Here is a 27,352-nt window from a genome sequence, read left to right on the forward strand (position 1 = left end):
TTAAGGATCAAAAAATGACCTCATGTTATTTAAGCCATTTTCAGTTTGTGAGTTGAGACTTCAAATCAAGCAGCTCATTATGTGTATGTCTGTCAAATTCATTTTATTTTCACACTAATCAGACAGACAAATGTTCAAACTGGAAAATCAATGAGCTATATGGATGTTACAGGTATTAGTGAAGAAATTTTATCTGAATTTATCATCTTGAAATATTCATTACCATAAAAATAAAAACCTCCAAAAACGTTGGAAGGAGGGGCCCATAATTTGTATCTACTCCCATCACACATTCCCATTCATGCTTATAATATTAGTGCCAAAATTGAACAATGCTGGAAAATGAACACTACACCACAATGAAATACATGTTTTGAAAAAATTAAATAATTGGAGAGGAAATGCATAAAAAGTATAGGCAGCATCACAAGTTTCAATCACTACACTGCTTGAAACTCTTTTCACAATGAAAGCCAAGTGCAGTTCAATCATAGATAAACATAATGTTTGTATGCTGCTTGATGATTTTATGTTGCGTTTTGATAAGTTTGCTCAGCATGGTAAAATCAATGTGTACACTGAAATCCAGATACTATTTGTTTAAGAGGGCAAGTGGGGTGCATTGCTTACTGATTGGATAAAAATTAGTGCAAGATACTATTTCCTTTTAAATCTGTGTGAACACCCATGCACCCATTTCTTCCATTTTCGAGACACAAGCCTACAGACATCACCACGCATGGAAAGTGGTCAACAACACAGACATCAGGGTACTTTTAGGCTGAGAAGGCCTCAACCAATGGGAGTACTAGAAAAGTATGTTAATTGGGCTTTGTATATGCGTTTGTTGGGTCTGTATCTGGAAAAAGGTATTTACCGAGATTTGGGGAAATAGCATCATGTACTGAGTTTTACCAGTGATTCGTATAGGCTTTATCTAATCATTAGAAAAACACTTGAACCCTTAGTAGTCCTTTAACTATCAGAAGTTTTGAGGAAACTTAAAAGCACCATGTACTATAAGAATCGCCATATATCGTGCTGCCCATGATATTTAAAGCTGTTAAAGCCATATAAAGCTTACATCCAGGTAACATGCATCCGTTGTCGCTCAGTCTTTCAAAACCTCCTTTTGCAACTGAAAGAAAGGGTTTAACAGAGGGACAAGATGCATATGTGACTGGACTTAAATGTGACCTTGAAGCAATGAAGAGTTGTGGCAAGCTTATACATGTATATAGTTTGCAGCCAAACTGTCGAGTACACTCACTCTCTCATCGGACGTGTAGTATTAGTTCGTGCTCTCTCAGTCTCTTTCTATTGTTCTCATTCTTTTCAGTAGGGTCGAGAATACACTGATTGGCTGGCTTTGTTGAATGGATCATTATCACTAACTTTTGCGAACAATGCACTACGCTCAGAAATTCAGAATCCTGAACGGTCAAGGCCCTAGCTGATCAAGATCACTGTCTAAACAGACACGCACTCGAGATCCATTAATATTCCCTTCTGTCGCTCGCGCGAGCATGGATCAGATCCCTCACGATACACAGCTGAGACTGTGCGCGAGATGGTATGCCAGGTTGTTGAGTATAAAGCTGAAAGTATTATAACTTTAGTGGTGATGTGGTTAATCTCTTTTTTTTTTTTTTTTTAGGCTTTTCACGGATTGCAGATTTGATAAAAGCTTCTGTCAATTATTTTAATTAACTTATTATTAACTACAGCTTATGAGAATATCTTTCAAAGAGTGCTTAAGGAGTTCGAGTCGTTCTGAAATTTAGTTTCAGCATGAGCTGTGTCTATAAGCTTATTTAAGCGGTCTTAAAGTGTGCACGTGTTCGAGCACTAACAACTCAGCATGTAACTCGAAAAGAGAGCGTATACATGCGTACACAAATTCATACAGATTCGACGTATATAAATGTATTGGGTGTAATATTCTTGAATTGAGGTGTTGACGATTAGATCTATTTGGTTAATGTGATTAGTTTAATTTAATCTAATAATTATTAGTTCAGATTATTATTACCTTGATTTATTGCGATTCGACGTCTGCATCGTATGTTCTCCTTTTGAAGGGACTAAATTTTCCACCAAATTTAAGTTTAAAATTCAAAAATGTATTCACTCACTCTACTTTCACGTGCATACGCACAGCACACACACACACACACTGTAAAATGATTCACAACAGGGACTGTAATATGAAGTTTCTTTAACCAAATACGAATATGCCATGTTTGACCTTTTGCTACTTGCTATTGTATCACTGCGACATCGCAAGTAAACTTCCGATAACGGGAGACTTGATACAAGCGTACTCATAACTCGAAATCTAATCTCCTTTCTGTGTATGATTTTTGCGCAGCAAGGTGACAGCTGCCTAATACAAAAAAAAAAAAAAAAAATTAAAAACGTTGATTCATTTACACGCACAATAAGGCGATGCAGTACATATAGTTTAACTCCTTTCTTTAAGTTTTATCGAGTTGAAGTAGTATTTGGTTCAACAGAATGACAGGGAAAAGTTGAATTTGGGGGCATTAGACAACTGCAGTGTTCTACACAAAATTCCCGAGCGTAGCTAGAGGCAATAACTCGCACAGTTTGAATGCGAGCAGTCCAAACCTCTGTCGAGGGGCATTTACCAGGCAGCTGTCAAACACGTTTTAGGAAGGACAAACTAATGTCACCTTGTTTCAGGACCATGAACAGGGCAACACCCGGTGTGTGGATTACTTTCATCAGTATTTGAAGCAGGCTAGGTTTGCCCTCGGTGGGACAGTCTGGATTTCTCGGCGTTAGCGAGCAGGACAAAAACACGGCTGGTTCGTCGAAAACACTCATGAAGGTTAGTCTCTCTCTCTCACACACACACACACGCATTAATGAATCCAGGAAGCTTATATGTGCTCAGGTAGGGCGCGCGCGTGTGTTTGTGTAGATATATACACACGCCTGAGACGGAGACAGGGTGGACGTTGCAACGTGTACAATATTTATTTTCTTAGTCTTTCTGTCTATCTCTCTCTCTTTTAGTTATGTCTACGTCGATTGCAAAACTAGGATTTTAATTGAAAAAAAAATCAGGTATAGAGTACAATACTACACAGGTAAGAAAAAACAGAATTGATGGAAAAAAGTAATTGCATGTTATGCTTTTTTTCCCATGAATAGCACTAAAAACGGATTGCTTTTTTAAGTATCATTAGTTTTCTTCTTAGGATGTTTGAACCGTTTCCACAGTCAGGCTGTATATGCCCATCTGATTATTGTGAATACGTGAAACATGAAATCTTTCTCCGTAAATATGATTTTGGAGTTAAATGACTTGTAGTCATAGTCTTAAATGTTTAACACAAAATCATACAATGACATGTGCCCACAACCTTTATAAAAAGATTCACTAAGATTTACTATGTAAGCAAGTTTCTATGCTGAATCTGACGCAGCCTAATGGAGAGTGAGGACCATCAATCACAAATCAATTAATCATCTCGATACTAGCTTACAGCTGTTGGCGCATGCAGAGGTAAGCGTTCACCTGAAATGGTGAGTTAGCGATAAGATTGGGAACGCTACATCTTATATGTTATAACCTTTAGGGGGGTGAGTGTGTGTGAGAGAGAGAAATTGTACTGTGCGCTCAGGAATCACTGCAACATGTAAACACATTTATCTTCATGAACCCATTTGTCTCTTTAACCTTTGACTCTTTTATTAGCTACATTCACTTTAAGCCAGTCACTTGCAAAAACAACCGGGAAAGGAGAGAAATATTCGAACTTGGTCACAGAATTTTTAAAAGAATACCTCAGTAGAATTATTACAGCTTTCACTCTCAGCTATCGGTAACAGTCACACACCCTACTTTGAGTATAGGGCAGTATGCTGTAAAGCCAATGTGTACAGCACGAAGCCCACCCGTCCGTGAAAACGTGGTGGTCATTCATGATGGGAGGAGAGAGTGAGGTTTTAAGCTAGTGGGCTCAAAGCCGCGAGCACTGCGCACTAACCACAAAGCCGCGGAGCCTGTCGATGCAATGCGCAATAGGAAGAGACGCAGGGTGAAAACGGAGGTTTACGCCCAGCCATCAAATAAAGCTATGTCAGTGAAAAGCAACCGGATCTGTAACTAGATGTCACATGCAGAGAAAAATAAAGAAATAATGATAAAAAATACCCCAGCAATAATAGTATACCCGAGACCAGATCTGAGACGAGGACATACAATCCTCACTCTATTAACGATAAGCATTTAGTCACTGAGCCACAAGCCCACTGTGTAAATAATAATTATTACTGAAAATTAAAATTCAAGAAGAAAATTGGCTAAATACTCGTGGTTTAATACATTTTATTGAAACAAGATTTTCAATTGTAAATTATAATAAATAACTATAAATAAATACAAAAGTAAGCAATAGACAAAGATTCTTATTCACAGCATCATTTTGTGGTCCTTGTTTTTATTACTTTCTGCAGATTTTTGATAATGTTACAATTGATATGGTACAGGCGATAACAAAGACTAAGTTATAAAGGCTGGCACTTTTAGGTTGGTGCACGGTTTAAATGTACACCTGTGTTTGGGATGTCCTGATAATGTCCGCATACCCGATTATTTACTGATTGTCCGGTAAGGGCAAGCAGAGAGACGAGTGGTTAAAGTAGTGGTCCCAGTCAGGAGGCGCAAACATTATACCCGGGTTGATACGTGTAGGGCGCAGGATTCTTCTACAATTCGTCCAGCTGCTGGATCGATATCTGAGCTCTCAGATAGATGAGGAAGGAAAAGCATCGAGAAAGGGGAGACGGGTACTCCCTTTACTAAAAAAACAAAAAGCTGATGAGTGCTATTTTTCACTCAGACCAAAAGATTACTGGCTACTTTGTTGTAGCTGCTGCTGCTGCTGCTGCTGCTGTTGTTGTTGTTGTTGTTGTTGTTGTTGTTGTTGTTGTTGTTGTTGTTGTTGTTTTTTGTTGTTGATGATGAAACCAGTTAGAGTGCTTCATCTTTCCTTATGCGATGACACAAGCGAAAAAGGGTGCAAAAGTCAAGGCAAATGACAGTTACTGTGTGAGTTTTTGATGGATCGACTTAATGCTTTGCTCATCCACAGTTTTGACTCTAACGCTGACGAACAACTCTCAGCAGTAAAACATTTGACCTTTGGAGTTCTGCAGGGATTGGTATTGTTTATTTTATGAACAAAACTTATTAATGTTGGTTCAGTCACATGCCATTTCTTTGCAGACATCACACATCGGTGCGTTTCCGTCTTATCTCAGACTACTCACACCCAAACACAGACTACAGAGGCATGCCAGAAGTCGTCTTGGACGGTTGAAAACAGAATAAAATTAAATAATGAGAAGACGGAAGCTCTTTTGATTCATAAAATGTCAGCCAGATTACCAGAATTAATGCCTAGATCCAATAGACTCCACTGATATTCCCTTTCCTTCTTTCCGTTAGCTTAGTGTGTTATTAATTTTTTTTTTAATATTCACATTTATTGCTGATATTATACTCTACTTTTTTCAGCATGAAACATAGCATTGTACCATGGAACACTTCAGTATTTCAGTCGACTTATGTTTTATTTCATTTTCACTTTACAGGCGTCTCGTTAAACATGCCGGTCATATCTGCATGGGAATCAAGTCCACCTTGCCATTTAGATACCGAAAGATTACACTTTGCAGGAGACGTATGTGTTTTTAATTTTGAAAAATGCTTCAGTAGGTCACAAACGAACAGCATTAAAGAAAAAAAAAAAACTTATCGTTTCCGTTTCTGGGGTAATTTTCGCGACTCGATTTTTTCTGTTCACAAGTTTACTAGAAATCATTTCAAACTTTCATCTTATCTAGCATTTTTACTTACTATAAACCACCAACTCCCATTTCCATCATTGGAGGTAGTTCTAGGACTTTAACCAGGATGTGAAATTTGGAATATTTTCAAAACTGCCTCATATACTTTTTTTTGGCAGCCAATATTATGACTGTGAGAATCTTTGTGACCAGAGCGTTACTTCTGTGCCATCTAATCGCAAGAAAATAAATTTATGTAGAAGGTATATGTTGCGACAGCTTGATATACAGTTGTGTGGATACAAATACACGATGTGCAGGAATGGGAACGCCCTTGCAGTATCCGTTACGCTGGCACGCTTAATTCCTAGTAGAATTTCATGCGCACAATACAATAGAAGACCGTAGCATACTGCATTTCAAATGGATCGTGTGTATATTTTTAACTAGAAACGTCTAAAAATATCTTTTTGACAAAGTACCTTACATTATTTACGGATTTACACACAAAAACGCAATCGCTTTCTCTCCATTTTATATTTTTTTTTCAGTTCTTGTTCTTGCTATTCGGTTCCTCTTTGCGTTTTCTGTATTTGATTTTATTCTTCTTTGATTTTATTTAGTACTATTGTTTATTATTTTATAGTTCATATGTTATTTTCCATGTCCTTTGTATGCTATCCATGTTTCGTTCTTGTTCTCATGCGCTAAGAGCATGCTCCGTAGGAGTGTGAGTATACGCTTTACAAATTTTGCATTTATTATTAGTATTTTGTTCACTATGAGATAGTCTATCTTACTCAGACAGTTGGCCTGCTTGACTTGCTTGGTTGATTGTTTTAAGTAACTTTAAGTTTTTTATGTGTTATTCCTTTACTGAGTAAGCTGCAAAGAGATCTTTGATTTTATGGAGCTAGTAAACACGTAACATTTTTAAAAACTAAATTAATCTCTCGGCGACACCTGTGCCTAGCTGTGTGTAAGGTGAATAAACATCACGAAGTGAAGGTCAAAAGCAAGAAAAGTGGCGGTTATTTGCCTGAGACTGCGGTAATGGGATACCGCTAAAGTAGACATACCTGGTAAAGTGATACTTAGTGATTTTGTCTCCTAGGACGTAAATGACGTCCTTCAAACAGTTCCTGCGAAGAAAATGACATGCTCACAGGCAGACCCTGCCATGTTTATTACCACTTGATCTACATCAACGTTTCAAATGCTTTTAAAGAAGCGGCTTGATGCTTCATAGTACTGACAAAGTGCTTTCGTGCTTGTCTTGTCTCAGTCTGAGCCCTCGCCGTTGATTAGCATTGCTTTCACAGCACTGCAAAATGAAGAGAAAAGCACACAAGCCTCACCCTGCCATTAGAACGAGCCTTTTCAGAGCAGTCCTTTTGCAGTCCCTCCTGGCAGCAGGCGTAAAACTGGACCCCATATTAAAACTACAAGGAACCTGAGAAGGTTTGGCTTCCAGATATGCGGCAGACACGCCCACTAACTCGTGAACATGCCCTGATGCCCATGAACCAAATCTCAAGCTAGGGACAAATACCAAGCCTTCTTCTAGAAAGGAAACCCGGGAAGCTGAACCCCGTCAACTGGTCAGCTGGTGCCCACTGGAGTCGGAGGGCAGTGGCCGCGTGGTTTAACCAAAACTAGCTGCTGTGATTTCGTATTCTAAATATCTTGATCGATGTATTATCATCTTCCTTGAGTGTAACCGGCGGTGGACGGTGAGGTGCCTCAAAGGGCTACCAACCATGGTTCTCTTTGCCTATGTCCAGAAGAGGTCAAAACAAAATGAGTGAACAATAGACTCACAACATAGCACACAAATATTGAAAAACAGACACAACATAGCGCACTGTAATTACAAAAAATCTGACAGCAATGGCCCTAACACAAATATGAAAGACACTTTTTTACGTTTCACAACGGCTAAAGCTTATATGATGATTTTCAACGTTGGTCAGATTGTAAAGCGTGAAATATCACTAGATAAACTTTCAGTAGCACACTGTCTTTCGATCAAGTAGTTTTTTTCCATCATGATAGGATTAAAGTTTTCTTTTTACGGCACTGCTCCTTGAATTTCATACCTCATGCTTTTACTCACTAAGAGCATAGATTTTTAAAAGAAATGTCTCTTCGCCTGTTTTCAAATCCTGTTTTTCGATAACTCTTGCTTTAGATGAGTATGCTTAAGAGCAGACCTGGGCAAAGGCCGGCTCGCGGGCCGGATCCGGCCCGCCTCCTGTGTCTGACAGGCCCGCCCGCTGGCCCGCCCGCCAGTATATATATCAACCTTTACTGTCAAACTATGAGCTATGCAAGTAGTCTAGATTCCGCTTAACGTGTTTACTATTTATGAAACAATTAGTGTATTATGTCCTCCTCACAAGATAGTAAGAAACTCAATAAGCACAGTCTCGTGATTTGATTAAAAAGTGATTCTCCTTACTTGCTCTTTCTTTTTTCTTTCCATTGGCTTTGATCTCGTTTACTGTAATTTTGAATGTAGTGTCCGAGTAGCTGGCGATGCACCGCCATTTTCTAAAGGCTTTCTCCTCTTTTAAAAAGTTTGTTTTTGTTTTTCTTTCAAAGTAGAACGACATGGTCGAGTAGGTTTAGTTTATCAGCGCGCGAAGGCACTCGGAATTTTGGAGTCTGTGACGTTTCAGCAGAGGAAATAGAGAACACCTACTACATCATCCAATATAACAATTGATCCACATTAATATGATTCACAAGCTTCACAGTTCTTAGCATAAACTTATGCCACATCAGACAAGAGCTACCTGCAACACTCCAAATGTCTAATATCAAAAGAAAAAAATCAAACATATGCAGGTGGTTTTGTTTTTTTTGCGTGTTTGACATAACGTAAAAATATATTACAGTGTAAACTGCAGTGTAAGCTTTGCCTTTTGTAATTAGTAATACCCTTCTTTCATCCACAACCAGTGAATTTTGTCTGTTGCTTTCTTTAGATATATATATATAATGGAGTATTGTAGATCTTTTTCTGTAATTTTCGACGCGAGCGTCCATCAGAGTTTAAGGTGTTTATTATCTCTTTACTATGATTCTTGTACTTTTTTGCATGTGAGTCTCATTTTGTGTATATCTTAAACATTATCTTGTATGTATACTTACTATAGTGTATTTTCAACTTGCCATTACACAAGCACGTGTGGCTACTTTTAAATGTCTGATGCTCTTTGGCCGTATTGAAGGAGCGAAAGTAAGCCTCAACCCAGTGACAAAATGTTGGAAAATAAGCAAAACTTCTCATTTCTATAGTTATATAGTTCTATGGATTATCTAGTCCACACGAATATTGCTTTATGTAACTTTATCCTAGAGAATTTTGCCTTTGCCTTATAACTAAGGTCCCAGGGATAAAGCAACCCCTACGACGTCTGGACTCCCACTTCGTAACTACGAAAACTAGATGCTTGTCCTTGGTTCACAACAACTTCGCTTCGTGAGTACGACCCTTGAGTGGAAACTAATCTTCTAGAATGAATAATAACCTGAATATAGTGTTTACATATTTTTCAGGGTCCTGTGCGTCAGCCATCGCCGAGGCACTTGCCCAAACCCACCCAGTCAAATGAAGGGCAGGTGAAGGTGAAGCGCAAATGCGGGCGTCCGCGAAACCCCATTCCTCGCCACAAGCGCGTGTCTCATATCAACGCAGAACACAGGCGGCGCGGTAAAATACAAGTAAGCGAACGAATGAACGAGAGAGGAAGAAAAAATCGAGAGAGAAAAAGAGCTAAGTACATTGCACAGCCCACTCTGTCCTGAAGCTATCTGAGGAAGACTGATAACAGCTTTCTTGAAACCGACAACTTTGCAATGTCAGTACTTGTACTTTTGAGAAAAGAATAAGCTTTGTTTGTCGGAGTGATAAATTCCACACAAAGAAATATGAAAATATACTTTTAAAACAAGGACTGTCCAACTTTGTAAGAAAAACATAAAAGACGATGAAATGCTTGGAGAAGTAAATCCGACATTTACAAAAGTAAGGGTGTGCGTGCGTGTTTTTATGTGTGTGTGTGTTGGGGGAGAACGGGTCTATAGAAAGAGAAAGTTTCAGTATTTGTTGTGTGTGTGTGTGTGGGGGGGGTGTTTTGGGGGGTTGTAATTTGCACACTAAATACTTTGAAATATTAGTTTATGGTCCCCGAATTTTATTTTTATGGTAAGTACATCGATTGTTCTTCAACGATCGAACGGGTGTCTTGTTTGTTATCATCATTAATAAAGTTCCTATTGGTATAAAGGTACTTCAGAGAACAGTCACGGGTTTTTTATGCCACACAGCCGCTACGATAGCGGTTGTTCTTTATTTAAATTTTGAAGACACCATATCGGCAAAAAATGGGAAAATAAAATAATGAAGCTTTTGAAAGATGAAAACTACTGCCGTTCTCCGAGGGATGAAAAAGCAACATTAATAAAAATATTCTTAATGTAAGGATTCTTGGAGATATTTTTGGAATAAGACTCTGTGGACAATAATATCAGCTTTTGTGAAATTTCAGAATGGATTCCAGACTTTAAAAAATTTGGTACCAAAATTTGAAACATCGGGACGAGAGAGTAAAGCTGACATTCTCTTTAAAGGTAATTTTTTTTAATTCATATGTAATATACAAGCTTGATTGCTTGTCTTTTGTAATCCTCAAGAATGTGAAACACACACAATGAAATTATTATTGCCAGTTTGATTTATTCAACTCTACAAGAAGCAAACTAAGTACGTAGCAAACTAGAAGGTTACATCTTTCAGCAAATATCTATTCAGAGTTGTTTGAGATAAAAAGGCCATGAAATAGGTCATCTTTGCTGACTATGCTGCCAAGGTAGGTGAAATGGTCAGACTCTGTAATACATTCCCCATATGGTTGTAGTGGGGCTTCTTGTTTGTTGTTGACTCACATTACCTCCGTCTTCTTGATGTTGATGGTCAGGCCAGTCATCGCTGCTTCCTTTGTGAGCCGAGTGAGCTTTGTCTGTGCGTGTTGCTACTTGTGGGACAACAGGCTGGTGTCACCCGCAAAGTCGAGGTCCTCAAGTTGCCTGTCGAAGGTCCACTGAACGCCCGTGTTGCTGTTAAAGGTTGTTCTTCTCATGATCCAGTCTATGACGATGAGGAAGATTGTCGGTGAGAGTTCTTGTTCCCAAGTTTTCTGCAGCAGGGGGTGTAGCATCTCTAGTGCGGATGTTGGGTCTACCTTGAGTGCTTCTGCAGGAATGCCATCTGGGCCTGCCGCCTTGCCAGAATTCAAGGACTTGATGGCTTTGATGATTTCTGCCTTGGTTGGTGGGTTGGTGTTTACTAGGAGCTGTTCGGAGGCTGGGGTAATGTTTAAAGTGGTTGTTGGTGGTGGTCGGTTAAGTATTTCATCAAAATGTTCCACCCAGCGTGATCTTTGCTCTGCATTCCCGGTGATGACGCTGTCATTCTTATTCTTTATTGGTCTGCACAGATTGGTGTTTTTCCTTCCTGACAGAATTCTTGTAATTTCGTATAGTCTTTTTGTGTTATTTTGCCCAGCTGCTTGTTCTACCTCTTCTGCCATCCTGCGAACTATCTCTTGTCGTCTCTTGCACTCTTCTTTACTTCTCTGTTTATCTCCCAGTATTTTGCTCTGAACTCTTCTTTTTCCTGCTGGTCTCCTTGGTGTCGACGTCACACATAAGTCTCAAATTGTTCTTTCTGGAAAGAGAAAAGGTGACGGTTTTAATTTGCTACGATGCTTTTGATGCTATTGTAGACAAATAATAATTTTGTGGAACAATTTTTAAGCAGAAGGCTGTTGCGTGTCTTATTCCCTAACATGCATTGGAGGGATGAGAAATAGAATGAAAATAAACATGACATTCAAATTTTAGAGGTTAAAAGGGATTCGGTTCAATGATGAGCCTTACACCTTACACTGGGGAGTGGTAAAAAATACAAAAGCTAACTTCAGTTTTCAAAATATTAAATAACTCTCCAATTGCTCATTAAATTTGAACTCTCCAATCACTATTCAATATTTCCGTGCCGTCTTTTGTTTTTCGTGATGCTTTATCTATTCTCTCTGTACGAACGCTATGTTCAGCGTAGCGCTCAATGTGACAGTGTTGTGCTTCCGGTATTATCATTTGATATCTATATACGTATGTGTCTGTGCGCGCGCGCTGTATAGCGCATACAACTACTTGTCAAGTGTGAGATGAGCTTCATAAACCATTTGTTATTTTTGTTACTAAAACTTCGTTTATCCAACGATTTTTCACAAATATCTACCTCCTACAGCAGTGGAATATAGTCGCAAGTTACAGCGGGAATGCACTGAACAGGGAAGACAGTTGGAAGAACTACGCGCAGAACGGGAGACGCTGAATGATGAAATCGAGTAAGCACATATTTGTTTACAGCAATGCTTTCAGTATAGTTGTTTACCTTTAAGAACTGCTTAATAATAATAATATGTAACCCATTAATTATCTAACTACCCATAACACGGAATTCCAGTCGTAAAATAACTTCATTTTTCATCATGTTTATAGTTATTCCTGTTGCTGTAATGAGACAGCAGGGCGTAAATCTACTGGTGTGGCACATGCGAGTGGATTCTGGCCCAATTTCATGCGGGGTACAACATGTTAATATACAATATATAAAGCATATATTTGCGGCCCTATGCTCCACTGGAGGCGAATAGGAACAAGAAGAAGAAAGCACATATTTAAGCACACTCGCCACTAAACTTCCACTCGTGCATGTATAATACACATGGTATAAATGCAGACGTGTGTAAAACCATCACTATTATACATATGCACAAATTCACAGATATGCGTCAAGCCAAAAGTCACAATACGTCTCTGTAAAAGCACAGGCATACACTTGACACGTGGGGGGGGGGGGGAATTGGTGTTTTACGCCGTGTCAGCAGCTAAGGCTACATTACGGCCAGCAGCCAGCCCTGTAAACAGATGCCACGTGCAGAGAAAGATCAGCGTGCCCGAGACGAGAAATGAACTCAGGGCAGCCAACCTTCACTGTATTGGTGACAGGCGCTAACAGCGCTAACCGTTGCGCCACCGGACCGCTCCTCTTGACACGACTCAATCATGTATACACACATAGGTACAAACACTTTCAAATCATTAATCACTATATATCATGTAATCGACTCACGTTAACATTCATGTATAAAATTTTGAAGTGTAAAGGAATTTAATCAATGGTAATTGTCACGACACCGTATAGTGTCTCTCGCTCACTTCCCTTCGAGCACACTTGCGGGGTCGGACAATTGTGCGTTCTTTCACACAAATAAACAAAATGATTTGCCTGTAAGAGTCTGCATATGTTTACTAAACAAAACAAAATAACATAAATAATAAGTTTTAAAAAGTCTTAACTACGATATATTTCCTTAAAGTCAATAACACAGTCAATAACGCAATGGCTGGCCCTTTGATACGTTGAGATAACATAAACGTAGACTGTAAAGTGTTCTTCAGTTCCTCTGTACTATTCCTTTAGATACACTGACTCGGCAATGGCTCTTCACTTCGAATAACACATCCAAAAAATGCAATAAATCCCTTATACACCAGTAAAGCACACTGTCTCGGCAATGGCTTCTCACTTCAACATAACACATTATCTTCTCCTCATAATTAAACGTCCAATTTCACGTCCTCTCGCCCTTTGCTCTGTTCCCAATCTGTCCTGCTCGTTAACTGCTCTCCCATCTCCCGTCACACCTTTCTTTTTAACAGCATAGAGACACGCATTCCGGAAACTGCCATCATTCACACCCCTTTATCCGTGCACGTGCGCTTAGTCCTAGCACTTCGACTACATCTACTCAGACTACACACCCAAGTGGGGCTCACTACTACCCCGCTAATTTTTCAGGCTGGGGTGACAGTAATACAACTTTTCCATACGCACAATGCATTATAGATAAAAGAAGCAATGCTTAGTGTAATTAGAATTCTGGTATCTGACATCAAAAGTGAGCCCCCGCTCTCGAAGGGGCCTGGCGCTTCAGCCCCGAGGTCATCTTTCTGACTTATTGCTAGCTGTGTTAAACTAGTTGTGTTTCAAAATTGACGTTCAGAAAACACTTCTAAGTTCTAATTAAGCAAATTATTGAACCCATGTCTTCACGTTAAACCCGACAATAATAACAAGCAGTTTATTAAGTTATCGTCACCATATTATTTCCCTTTATGAAAAACCCGGTACTGTCACAAACGGTGGGAAAGGTTACGAACAATTAAAACACTAAATTCGTGCGTTATTTCGCGAAATTGATCCAGCCTATCTAACTGTATATAAATCAGTGCTTCCGGCATCATATCAATAGGGATATCAATAGGGATATTGATACACGTACTCCATTACCCCGGCCCTCGCGGATGGTCGGTCCCAGGCCCCGCGTATTCCTAACGCCACCTCTGGTTAGCCCTATTCAAAATGTTATCAATTTTTGTGCGTTTGTGTTCTAGCAAAAAGGTACAGAGGTTTGATATCACCGGCCTGATCAGAATCTATCTTTTGCGACCTGCACCTTTCGAGGATGCGGTAAAGAGCACATGTTTTTCGGCCGGCGTGGTGTTAAATTCACATCCTTTGAATCATCGCCTCTCGCGATAGGCCAAGCGCACCACACACTCAAACCATTTGAGCAATCACTACCTATAGCTAGTACGTGATGGAAAGATGGCCATTCTTTCTTTTGCCCATCGATCCTTCCCCCTTCCTACCTGTAACTCAACAGGCTGAAGAGGCGCCACGAAATCGGACTTATTCACTATCAACGTTCGCGCCGGCTGCAGTAAACTCGCCAACTCCAGGTACACCGCAACGGTCAACTGTCCAGTATTCATCCGTGATTCCCAGCCGTTGACCAGCCTCCTAGGGAGATAACGGCAATGGGACATCCTTTATCTCTGTCTCTCCCGACGGCCTGGCGCCGCAGTGTGTTCCGGGACGGAACACCCCCAGCCCCTAACTTTCTAAAGTTCAGAGCACCTTTATGTCCATTTGATTGTGTGTTCGCCTGATCCATGTAGGAGGCAGACATCTACGTATAGCTATACTCCTAGTTATCTCAAGACAGCTTGCAATTATATCTGTGCGGATTAAATGATATTAGGATACACTTTTATTTAATAAAAAATAACAACATATGACTATGGAATTTTTTCATTTGCCATAAAATGAACGCCTTTTTTCTTTTCGTGATCAGACGGCAAGAGTAAATTTTCAGTCATCGGATAATTTTCTGTAAAGCTATAAAATGGTAGCTCTTTCACAGATTAAACATCTGGTCATAGCTGTAACCTCGAGTTTTTAGTCTCAAAATGCACGGGATAGTATTATTCAGAACACGTATTGTTAACTTTCTTTAGGTAATAACACAGGGTAGGCTTATTTAGGGCTATATACTCCTCAAAACAGGGTCAGTCTCTCGGACAATGTTTCCACTATTCATTCGTCTTAATTCAAGAACAGCGTGATTTAATGTCTTTTCAGGCACCACCAAACAAGTTTACCCGAAGGACAGCTATTTGAAGATCAACCACTGACTGCAGATCAGCGGCTGGATCACTTTATTCACTCTAGGTGTATTGAAACATGGCATTTTTGGATCGTATCCTGATACATAATACAAAAACAGACCATCAAGCTATGACAGTTAGAAGCGATGTGTGCACGTTCATGACTATTCATGACAGGCTAGTGTGGATATTTCGTACATTCGTGTGTGAGCAGGTGTGTGTATGGTGCATATTTGCAATAAGATAGGACTTGATTTATCCTAGAAGGCAATTAAATGCAGCTCTATATTGAAGCACAAAAACAAAACAACAGTACCACAACACATTCATATCTGCTCCGCCAAACAGATCATACAATCATGGTTCAGGCTTACATATGATCTACATTCATTCGCACACAGAAGCGTTCAGAAGTCGCATGGCCGAAACAACAAAGGACAGCCTCAACAAAAGTCAAGCTGCTCTTGTCCTTTACTGGTAAACTTCTATAATAACAGAGAAAAAGATAGCACACTCTCTATATGAGACCTATAAAATAGCTGAAGAAATATTGGAGACAGAGAAAGACTTCATCTTCCGGAGAAGGAAGTGGCGCTGTTGAGTTTACGATAGCCCGAACATTGTTTTAACAAAGTCTCTTGTCGACGATGCAACTAAGGGTATTTAAACGTATTGACAATTTCCACCTCCTCGTCATGGATGACAGTTATGCGTTTTTGTGGAGAATTCGACGAAGATCAAAGACAATCTCATTATTTCTTACGTTATGTTCCAAGAAATCGCGTTCGCACCAGGCAATAAATTTGTTCAAGGCTACACAGTAGGTATCTACTGACCTGCTAAGAAGAAAGAGCAGTGCAGTGTCACCAGGGAATTGGACAAGATATTGATCCTCGTAGATACTGCTACAGCTTTTAGTATACAGAATTTTTCACAATTTCTTATATACCTTATCCGGTCATACAGAACCGAACAGACGACTAAGGTTAGAACATTTTCCTTTGATGTTCGTATAGCGTCAACATGTTAGGCTCGACATGAATGCCAGCCCTAACCTTCACTACTTAATGAAGACAAAATCCGGGCACCACGTAAGTCTATGGATATCTTCTTTTCAAACCAGTGACCTTATGTAGGAATGCCCTAAAAATTGTCTTAACCAGGCATGAAATATATCAAAATGTGTCATATTGTGTTATCGTCTTTTTCTCTTGTCGTGCCACGAAGTACTCAGCCCGCCTGGCGAGACCTCCGCAAGCAGAGCACCACATCGTGAAGAGTGAGTGTTGTTCATTTCAAGCGAGTGTCAATGCGTTCTACAACCGTTATGCGCACATCCATCTTCAGTGTTGGATTTTGTCTCCGATTTTTCATTCTTGTAGAGAGATTTGGAAACGAAGGCTGACGAGGATCCCCTGCCCGGGTGCTACATCAAAGTATTCCTTCTCCTAGCTAGTGGCTCAAAAGCCTGACCCTGGGAGCAAAGGTTTTCTGTTTGTTTTGTTTTTGGTAATTGAGGACCCATCTTGGGGTTCGGTTTGTGGGCATGACCACACACCGTTAGGCCTGCTTGTCGCACGTCTGGGGCCCAAACCTCTTCCGAGCCCTTGCAAGTTTCCACCTGTTGCCACGTGGAGGCATTGCATATGCCTTATTGCTGATAGACTACTTGTACTAGCAGGGGAGGCTTATGCATTCGGCTCTCTTTTCCCCATGCTGCCGAAGCAGGGAAGCTGGCCAGCAGTGAAGGCTGAAAGTGATTGGTGACAAGCACACAGAAGCCCACCAACACACCACTAGACGCTCATACAAACTTTGACAGGAATATTTTGTTATTATATACAAGATTTAATTCTGCCTTTTTAGTTTTTACTTATACTGTAAATTGTTAACTTTTTTCAGTTGTATTAGCATAAGTAATAATTGAGAAATGGAATGATGAGAGAGTGCGTTTGCGTGCGAGTGCATGCGTGCTCGTGTCAAGAGAATAGTGACAAAATGACATTCCTTGACAACTTACCAAGTTCGGATTTTTTATGCGGCCTCTGCATAGCTCTTATAAGAATGTCGACTGCGCAACAGCGGATGCTTTCGTGAACAGTGTAGTAAACTGGGCAAAGCAAAATCTTTCTTCGGCAAACCTTAGATCAGGTGCGTATCACAAGAACGGTTTTTCAAGGAATTCTAGTTTATATAAAAATCTTATTTTTGATAGCTATGATCGACTTAATTTAGTAAATAATCTCTTTTATATGTAACTTAGCATTAATAAAAAAAAGCAGGTATGTACTAGAAAGATCATGGAGTTTGAATTTTGTTCGAAAGCTTCAAAGAATAATCTCTCGGTTGGTCTGTATTATATGTCTATATACATTGATAAACTAACCTAAAAAATGCTGGTGACTATATATTCAGGCTACTATTATTCTTGTCTAGTCTAGATAAGATTTATTAAGCTTTTTATTTTTTCCATCACCTTATTTTAATTATAAACAGACAAAAATGAACATTTAAAATCTGAAATTAATGTGGTGTTGTTTTTTTTTTAAGTAGCACATAACATTGTGTGTAGTTTACTTTTCTGATTTAAGCTTTTGCTTTTCCGACACAGTGGCTTTGGAGTCTCTTCGTAATATAAGCATCCAGACTTCTATAATGACAAGTCCTGAAACTTTATCAAAGGAAGCACGTGAGCACTGTCGCAGAACCGTTGCACGAGAACATGTTCCTACAAGTACGGAGACTTGTCGCCAGCAAGTACGAAGACACGACGATCTCATGATATCCTCATCTTCTCATTCACGACGAGGTTGTTTCTGTCTCCATTCCGCCGTCACAGAATTTGATAAAGCAGGCACATTATGTAACGAACACTCATGCTCTGAACCCACTGAAATGCTCCAGAACTTTGATGACATAACCAGCTATGATTCCAGCACGTCGATGGATACAACAAGCAGCGACATTGAGTCAGCCTTTCAACTTGTTGATAAGCATAGCCTTGAATCATCAACACTCAGCCTGTGTTTAAAAACTTCACCCCTGCATATGAAAATACCAAAAGCAATCAAACAGGATGATGCTCAGCAAGGTGTAGACCAAGATACAGTCATTTTTGACAACTATGAGTCATCGGCAACAGAGGAGGAAATCAAAACATCACTTGAGGTATCCCCTCTTAATGCAGCAAGCAGTTCCTATCACTGTCCGAATCCCCTTCTTGAAGCTGTTGGAGATTCACGTGTTAACGAACCTGCTTTATTTGAAAGTTTTGATACGCAGTATCTTCTGGAGTCAGCTGGCTGTCAATTACAGTCAAAAATTACTGAAAATCATTGCCTTCTAGAACATTCTGATCATCAGTTACTTGACACTGCTGTAGATTCTGATCATCCTTTTGATCTTTCTATGTTGGATTATGATGTGGTGGGGGATTTACCTTTATCGTGCTATATGATGCTTTGAGAATTCTTCTTCTCTTGCACCTGTATCAGTAACTTTTTCCTCTACTTTACGCATTCCAACCCTATGCACTCATACACATATCCTTTTCCTTTCTTTCTCTCTCACTTCTCATTCTTCAACAGAGAGACTTGAGCTCTTCTGGTGACAGAAAAGGGTAATAATTTTTGTAGGTGGTGCTTTCATAAGAGGCTATTTCTGTCAAGCTGTTTGCCTCTTTTGCTGTTCTGTTGTGTTTAGCGACATTTGCAATGCGTTTTTCTCTTAACATGATGTTATCAAATTACTTAGGCTAATTGTTTGAACAACTAAAAAAAAATAAACAAAATATATAATGAATATTATAAGGAATAAAAATGCTAGGGCACCATCTACTATAATCTTTCCTCTTTACGCATTTTACAGTAGACTTTCAGTCTAACTGGTACCCATGGGGATTGGTAGATGCTGGGTAAATGCAGCTTCAATGCTTGACAGTTACTATTAAATATAGGCCTAAATAATACTACACCCCCCTACTATATCATACCATACTATAAACTCTGTATTGGCTTGAAATCAAAATTGAAATACAGTGATTATAAGCAAATGAAGACACATAAAGACAAACTTAATGTAGTGCTTATTGATTATATAAACTGCTTTGTGAATGCAGGTGTGCAATGAAAGTTAAATGGCAGTAAATAAACTTTTCAACTTAATGAACTTTACTAATACGTTTTTAACGCTCGAGTAACTTACTTCTAACACCCTTTCGCACAATGCTAGTGCTTTTTCACACCCTTTCCTTTTGCTATATTATAATAAGTTCTTGTCCTTGTTATTTGGTTCTTCTTTGCATTTTCTGTATTTGATTTTATTCTTCATTAGTACTGTTGTTTATTCTTTTATAGTTTATATACTGTTTATTTGTTTTCCTGTCCCTTGGTGCTGTCCATGTTTTGTTCTTATTCTTAGGCGCTAAGAGTATGCTCCTTAGGAGTGTGAGTATGGGCTTTATAAATTTTGCATTTATTATTATTATAACTAAGAGAAAAAAAACACACACTTAAAACTTTACAATAAGGGTTTACTGAGTAGACATTGCATCAGGATCCTTGATTTTGAACTTACATTTCCACTAGAAATTGATTTTCACAATATTTTAAAGTATTACTTCTGTAATTTTTTTTCCGCGGGGTGGGGTAGGTGGGGGGGGGGGCTGGTTGCTTGAGTTCCAGGTAACCATCTATTTTAATATGGTTCAAATTAGCACTCTTCAAAACCCTTTCCCAGCAGTTTAAAATTTTTAAATTTTCCTAATGAGACTGAACAATTTTATCAAAAACAAGCTAAGGAGAAAAGCGTTTTCCGTCTATTGATGGTTAAAAGGAAATGTGAAGTTTCTCAAAATTTGCTCATTATTTACACTGACAATGACATAATGCTGAGCGAAACTAAGAAACTGTTAATGAAATCTCAAATGCTATGTAAGAAATTTTTTGCTAATAGTCATGAAAAACCTTTGAGGTTTTCACAAATATTTGGAATTTGCTTTTTTATTGTTGATATTTTCTCTTTTTGTGGGATACAATATACAACTGGTGCATTTTTTCATAAGTATTAACCACGCTCTTGCTCCCTCTTTCTTGCACAAATATTGTCACACTCTGCTTTATTTATAAGATTTTTCCAAATGCACCTATAAACTAATTGTGCATGGTAGGAGAAAAATTAAACCTTATGAAAAATTATATATAAGGCCCCACTTTAGCTTTTGACATAAATCATATACCTTCATCAGGAGCAAATGGCTAACTCAGAGGGGCTAATAAAGCACAACCACTTATTCCCATTTGCTGTTACATAGAGTCATACCTGGGGTATAGTGTTAAATTATCTTATACCAGAGCATATTTTGACACTGCTTAATAACTATGGCTCCAGAGGTGAAAGAACATACAGTGTCTAGACACTGCCTTCAAACTAAAAAACAAGATGCTTGCCATTATCTTGCTTCTTCACTGCAGCTCCTAGTGGCCTGAGCAGGGGGGAAAAAGTTCTTACTACTTATTCTCTTTTGACACACACTCACACAGAGTTGAAGCTAGGTGTTGGAATGTACTTTGTTTCGATAATGAATATTCCAAAAACGGGAGCCACACTTTTATTATTTTCTCTTCCATTCCTTCTGCATCCTGGTATACCTGAGTCCACTTTCCCTAAATAACATTTACACATTTTGTAATCTCTATCATGTAAATAACATTTTCACACCTTATAATACTTATGTCTCTATCATGTAAACAGCAATTTATTTTAGAATTATGTACAATAAAATAAAAGTGTAAGTTGTGTAGGAAAATACCTTTGTTTAGTCAAGTGATGCAGTTTACCAGCACAGAACATGCTTTTCCAGTGTTTTGAGATAAGTTCAGGCATCATATTTATTCAGAATTCAGGTTTTTTTAAGACACATTTTCAGACTCTCCTTTACTATAGCAGGACCTAATTAATGTTCCAAGAGCGGAATCTATATACTCGAGCTCCCAATACTGAAGCTTGATTGCATATATCATGAATGACACCTCCTAGAACAGAATCAGTGACTTCCCTATTGTGGTTTTGTGCTTCAAACTAGATATCTTACAAAAGATAATTAAACATGTATCAATATCATAAATCGTTGAAAAATCAGCATATTGTTCATTTTCATTCACAAAACAGTAGATACTACAGAAGACTCAACTGCATTAAACAGTAATGTGAAAAGGCAACAAATGGTCACAGCACAAAAAGAAAACAGATTCTTCTGAAGCCCTATACAAAATGTGGATAAAAGAGAATTTGACGTTTTTTCAAGCATTGAAGAGAACTCAAGCATTTAGAGTCTATGCACAGTGTGAAAACGGCAGGAATTAAAATTTTAGTTAAACTTGACCAGAAAGTAAAGTATAAAGGTAGTAGAAAATATGCCTTATAGAATCATTTTGGTATTTTGACCATTTTGTTCTTTTCAGAAGTGTGGTTTATAATTATGTTTAGAAATATGTATCTTGCCTAACTGGTCTTAAATTAATATTCAGAAAACCCTTAAGTCATTCTGTCTGCTGTGCAAATTTGGGTGAACAACCTGGGGGAGAAGTGTGCGTGTGTGTGAATGGACATGCTCACACAGAGTTTGGCTTTTCTGAAATTTGTCAAATTCAGCATACGTACGTTGTGTGTGTGTGTGGGGACGTATTTGTGGTTAGTGTATTTATGACTTGCATATTAAAGGAATCTGATATTATCTTTTTTAATTTATGTGCATGTGTTGAAAAACCAAGCTTTCTTTAAGATGGACAAAATCATGTTTTTTAATCATGGAAATAAATGAGCTTGAATGAAACCATGTTGTTTACACACATCATACCTTAAGTGCAAAATGACATTTTAAACAGGAAAAAACTATAAAGCTCAAGATATTGAACATTTGATAATATTTACCACTTTTTCATGGAATTCTTAGCTATTTTTCATCCATCCTTAAAAGTTGTTAAAATCTAGCAATTACAAGACATTTAGCTAGTGATCTCTTGTGCATGACTAAAATGTGACTAAATTTTAATTTATTCTCAATTTAAGACCAGGAACAAGAAATGTTTAATGATATATAACAGACTGCATTGCTGCTTTAAATGAATGAATTTTTCAAGGGTTGTATTTTGAAGGAGCTGAGGGTTATTTGCTCAGATTTGAGAAATTAGTAATGTTATATAACACAGTCCCACACATAATTGCAAAAATTAATTCAGGTGAGTTTTCACAAACTTCAAGATGGTGACATACAAAGAGAGAGTCAGAAGTGAGGCAGTTCATCTTCTGTGGAATATGTGCTGCACTGGAACGGGGAAATCCCGTAGCTGTTTTGCCTGCATAGATTGAGGCATTATAACTCGTATGCTACCAGAAAAGGTTGGACAATAGCAGAATTGCAGTCGTGGATCATAGGACTTTTGTTTAAATATGACTTTTTTATTATTATTGCTGCCTATGTCCTATACAGAACACTTTGGTGCACATAAGTCCAAAACATGCTATTGTGTTTGTACACTTTTTATTTCTCTAAATATGCATGACTATTTGGAAAATATTTGAAAAGGTATTTACTAACCATTTAAGTTTAAATTCGACATATATTTTCTTGATTACAACATATGAAACAAAAAAAATTGTAGACACTTGCTCATTGAATAAAGAATTGGATGTATCAAAAGATCATAGCATTTTTAATGAGCTAAGGAATTTTATATGCATTAAGGTAAAATATCACAGAAACACAAACTGATGGATGTGTGAGTTTCTGTTCCAAGGACGAAAACTCCAGAGGAAGCTACATGGATTGCTGGTGCAAGCAGTGGAGCCATTATTGGGATATTCCTTATTGAACTATCCTAGTCTATATCACAGTCAGTTACAACAGCAACTTGCTTAGCTTGCTTATAGCTGCTGCTGCTGCTGCTGCTCTACCTGCTGCTGCTGCTGCTGCTGCTGCTGCTGCTGCTGCTGCTGCTGCTGCTGCTGCTGCTGCTGCTGCTGCTGCTGCAACACATAGCCTGAATTTTTCATTGTTGTGCTGGCCACATACACTGTGCAGAATTAGCCCCCAGGATAAATATAGTGGACCTAGAGGAGAAAATCTTGAAAATAAAACTGGAACATGGAACCCGCCCAAGAAGTGCCAGGGATCCCTATGGAAATAAGTGCACATGCTATGTCAAATAATGATTAGATATTAACACACCTCAACAATGTGGCTCTTCATCTCCTGTGCAACAGTTTGAGGGGAAGAGCATCCACTAGCAACTCTGCCAGCTTTGGAGACAGAGTTGAACTACTGCCAACATAACCTACCCAATGAGACACTGCTCACAGTAGCATAATGAAATGGAGGAGGCTATAAAAAGCAAGAAACTACAAGAATTTCTGAAATAACAATGTTCATATCTTATGTTCCCAGGAAACATACCACACTAAAAACCACTGTTTCTTTGTAAGTGGGGGGACGGAACAGAACAACCATACACAAAAGTTTGGGGATGGGAGAGGGATGGCTACTGACTCAGGTTAGCTGCAGTCCACAGAATGGAAGACCATGCTAAGAAAATCTCAAATCTGCCATCTGATGAACTTATAGAAACAAACTATTAGTCCCAAACCAACAGACAATGCAATGAAAAACCAAACTGAAGGACTGCAGCCATCTTATACTTTGTTACTTCAATGGCCATTAATCAAGATGGAATAGAGCCAGGTGGCAAGGGAGAAGACATAGAAGATCAGATGTATAATCACCAATTAATTCTCAGTCAACCCTGAAATGCCAACATTCTACTGTAAAGCCTGGAAAATAACATCTACACCAAACATAGTAATGGCTAGTGAAGACATTCAGAAACTCACTACAAGAATCATATACAAATAACTTGGAGGAAATGATCACCATCCAGTTTCTTAAATCCAAGCATCCAAAAAGACACCAAATGAAATTTCAAGAAAGCCAAGGGGCTCCCGTTAGTGTAGTGGTTAAAACACTCGCTTGTCACCACTGCAGTGGGCAGCTAGCCGGTAGAGTAGAGTATATGTTGTCAGCATATAATTGACGAGAAACCTGGTATGACCGGATAATGACAAAAAGTAGTTCTGTATACAAAATGGATAGAACTGGGCCAAGTACAGGAAAGCAGATCAGGGTGAGATGTTTGGCAATCAACAAACACAGTCTGCATCCTATCAGTGAGATAAAAGTTTTTACCAATGCTAATGCAGATCCATAAATTCTGTACAGGGTATGGAGTCTATGAAGGAGAAGAGGGTGGTCGATAGTGTTGAATGCAGCAGACAGGTCCAGTAGAGTTAAGACAGAAACATCAATTCAAGGGCAGATAATATATAGATATGTCAGGGGTCACTTTAGATTTGGTATTGTGAAAAGGTCTATATGCTAGCTGAGCTTGGGGATTAAGGTGGTGCTCTTGTAAGTAGGCCCCAGGCTGTGTCAAAACTACTTTCTCTAAAATCTTTGAGAGAAAAGACAATTTGGAAACTGGACGGTACACACTGACGTCAAACATGGACTTCTTAAAGAGTGGCCAGAGCATTTCCCAAAGATGAGAAAACACCTGATGACAAGCTGAGATTTACAATATTTATGATGGCAGAAAATAAAATATAAGATAAAAATTTAAGAAGACACTCTTTGTCATGGGCATATTAAGGGTTTATTTATTAAAGCCCTTTAGATATAGGAACATTTTCTTCTGGACTGGCCATCACATGACTATCAATCCAAAAAAAGACAAATTTCACACCCTCCCAGCCACGTGAAGATTTGTGTGAGTAAATGTTTTACACATCATACATGATGAACAAACATGCTTATCCACACAATTTTCACACCAAAATAATGCACTATATCATAAGAATACTCATTTGCATTTCATTGACAAATAGCACACAAATCTAACTAAAAGTTCCTTCTTGTAATTTATTTCACAATTTTTCCCTTCCATAAATATACACATACTTTAATATAATTCTATAGAATACCTGCTGAATGCAATTAGAATGTACAATAGAGGGTTTTTTATTCTCGTTACTGGTCACAATGAAATTTGACAGTCAGGCATACAACTCATGTAGAGAGGAGACAGCCTTGGCAAGTGACCAGATATCGTCTTCAGTTGTGTGAATGTGAAGTGAAACTCTCACATACAGTTTCCCTTGCAATGCCTTCACTGGAACCTTGTGAACACACACAAATCTTAATTATTTCTCCAGTTTTGACACCAGAGATGACATATACTTGTGAGATTAAAAAAAGGGGATTTTTCCAACCATGTTCTCATGCAGGCTTTGGACCAGCCAACCTTGCTCTGCCCCATACAGTGATACCTCGGTTCTCGAACATAATTCGTTCCGGGAGGACGGTCGAGAACCAAATTGTTCGAGAACCGAAGCAATGAAACCCAAAGGAAATAATGGAAACTGGATTAATTCGTTCCAAGCCCCAGAAAATGCCTATTTACTGGCCTAATTTGTATATAATATATAGAAAAACACGAGTCTCAACAAGAAATAAGAAATAAAAGTGTATTTATAAAAACAAAAAACCAAAAAAATGTACTGTACAGTACAGTAAATTGTGTTTCATTTATTGTACCTGTACCAAACTTTATGGCAGGAGGGAATGAATGTGGAGGGAGGAGGGAAGGGGGATGGTTATTGTCACTGATGACGCAAGCAAGGCGCGCTGGGCCGAATGAACGCCATTCGGCTCAACTCGGCTCATCTCGGACGTTCGGATGTTCGAGTTCCAAATATTTGTTCGAATTCCAAGACAAAATGTTCTCGAATTTCCTGGTCGAATACCGATTTGGTCGAAAGTCAAGGCGTTCGAGAACCGAGGTATCACTGTATTTGCAAATGATACAAAATGTTTTAAAAAAGGAAGAAACATTTCAGGTGAAAGTGAATGTCACTTTGTGCAAGAACAACAATTTATGTGTTATCGACAGATAAGGTGTCACTCTGTTGGCAATGAGAACTGCTGAAATGTTAAATTCTAAAGAGAATGATAAGATTTGATTGTTTAAGCTCTGTGGTAATAATATTTTTTACAAAATGAACTGTATCAAGGACAGAGAAACTAACAGAAAAAAGGGGCACACTATGTGAAAAGGGATGTAAAACATGATTAGTAAGGCATCTACAGAAATGCCAGTCAGCGCACAGAAAGACAAGAAAAAGTCTGTAAAAAAACAAACTGGAGACCAACTAAAAGCCCATCTTTCATGGCCCAAAGCCTCCAAGATATTAAGAAAGGTTATAATGTCATTTTAAAAATAGCAAAAATTAAAAAGAACAACTATTTCAGCTATGAACATAGAATGTAATCATTATTACCTTATTTAAACAAATTTTAAAAGTGTGGCTGAGTCAGAATGAGAAAAGTTAATGAAACATAAATTTTAAAACTTTTTCAACACTCAGCAATGGATAATATTTTATATTATAAAGATATAAAACTAAAATATGATACTGACAAAGATGCTTATTGTGTAAGTCTACATCAAAACTGATAACTGAATCACAGTGAAGACTAATATGTTTCTGATTGTAAACAGCTAACAAAATCGACTTACAATACTTAAAGGCTAAGCAAGTGCAAAATTATGATCAAGTGGGTTCAGTTCATTAAAAAGTATTTGACTGCAGCTTTCAGTGATGTTAAAAATATGAACTGAAATCCATATGTGCTTTACTAAAAACATAGTTATCCCTCTGTATACAATTTATCATACCTCAATGTTAAATCTGTGATATAGAAGGTTTTGTACTTTTTCTGCTTCATTGTAATCAACAACACTTTTGTGTGCATAGATTGTGGCAGGAAGCTGCACAAGAATCATGGAACCTGCAAACAAAAATAAAAAATAATGACCATGAAAATCAGGGT

General features: G+C 38.4%; 3 protein-coding genes across 7 annotated transcripts in view; 1 reads left to right on the forward strand and 2 right to left on the reverse strand.

The window, feature by feature from the left end:
• The first annotated feature begins 2,016 nt into the window (after positions 1–2,016).
• LOC112565889 lies at positions 2,017–23,112 on the forward strand. Of its 2 annotated transcripts, XM_025241753.1 has the most exons (7): positions 2,017–2,854; positions 9,388–9,552; positions 10,380–10,461; positions 12,143–12,242; positions 15,386–15,503; positions 17,436–17,562; positions 18,023–23,112. In XM_025241753.1, exons 1-7 carry the CDS (start codon positions 2,849–2,851, stop codon positions 18,874–18,876), a joined length of 1,452 nt encoding a protein of 483 aa, XP_025097538.1. In that variant the 5' UTR covers positions 2,017–2,848; the 3' UTR covers positions 18,877–23,112. The 2 variants fall into 2 exon arrangements, with proteins under 2 accessions (XP_025097538.1, XP_025097539.1); XM_025241754.1 differs by lacking the exons at positions 2,017–2,854; positions 9,388–9,552 and adding an exon at positions 9,707–9,856.
• On the reverse strand, positions 10,468–15,377 carry LOC112565890. The gene is made up of 2 exons (XM_025241755.1): positions 14,614–15,377; positions 10,468–11,557 (listed from the first exon to the last, which is right to left on the reverse strand). The coding sequence occupies exon 2, from the start codon at positions 11,418–11,420 to the stop codon at positions 10,863–10,865; it is 558 nt and encodes a 185-aa protein (XP_025097540.1). The 5' UTR covers positions 11,421–11,557; positions 14,614–15,377; the 3' UTR covers positions 10,468–10,862.
• Positions 23,113–23,383: 271 nt separating the features above from the next.
• The window catches only part of LOC112565893 (probable L-cysteine desulfhydrase, chloroplastic), a 30,596-nt gene continuing 26,627 nt past the window's right edge, over positions 23,384–27,352 (reverse strand). For all 4 annotated transcript variants that reach the window (XM_025241763.1, XM_025241760.1, XM_025241764.1 and 1 more), the window contains 2 exons: positions 27,198–27,310; positions 23,384–25,638 (listed from right to left, as the gene is read on the reverse strand). In XM_025241763.1, the coding sequence (XP_025097548.1) occupies positions 25,516–25,638; positions 27,198–27,310 (236 nt within the window). In that variant the 3' untranslated portion in view covers positions 23,384–25,515. The remainder of the gene's footprint in view (positions 25,639–27,197; positions 27,311–27,352) is intronic.

This window comes from Pomacea canaliculata, linkage group LG6, assembly GCF_003073045.1.
Source record: "Pomacea canaliculata isolate SZHN2017 linkage group LG6, ASM307304v1, whole genome shotgun sequence".
In the NCBI taxonomy this organism is placed as follows: domain Eukaryota; kingdom Metazoa; phylum Mollusca; class Gastropoda; order Architaenioglossa; family Ampullariidae; genus Pomacea; species Pomacea canaliculata.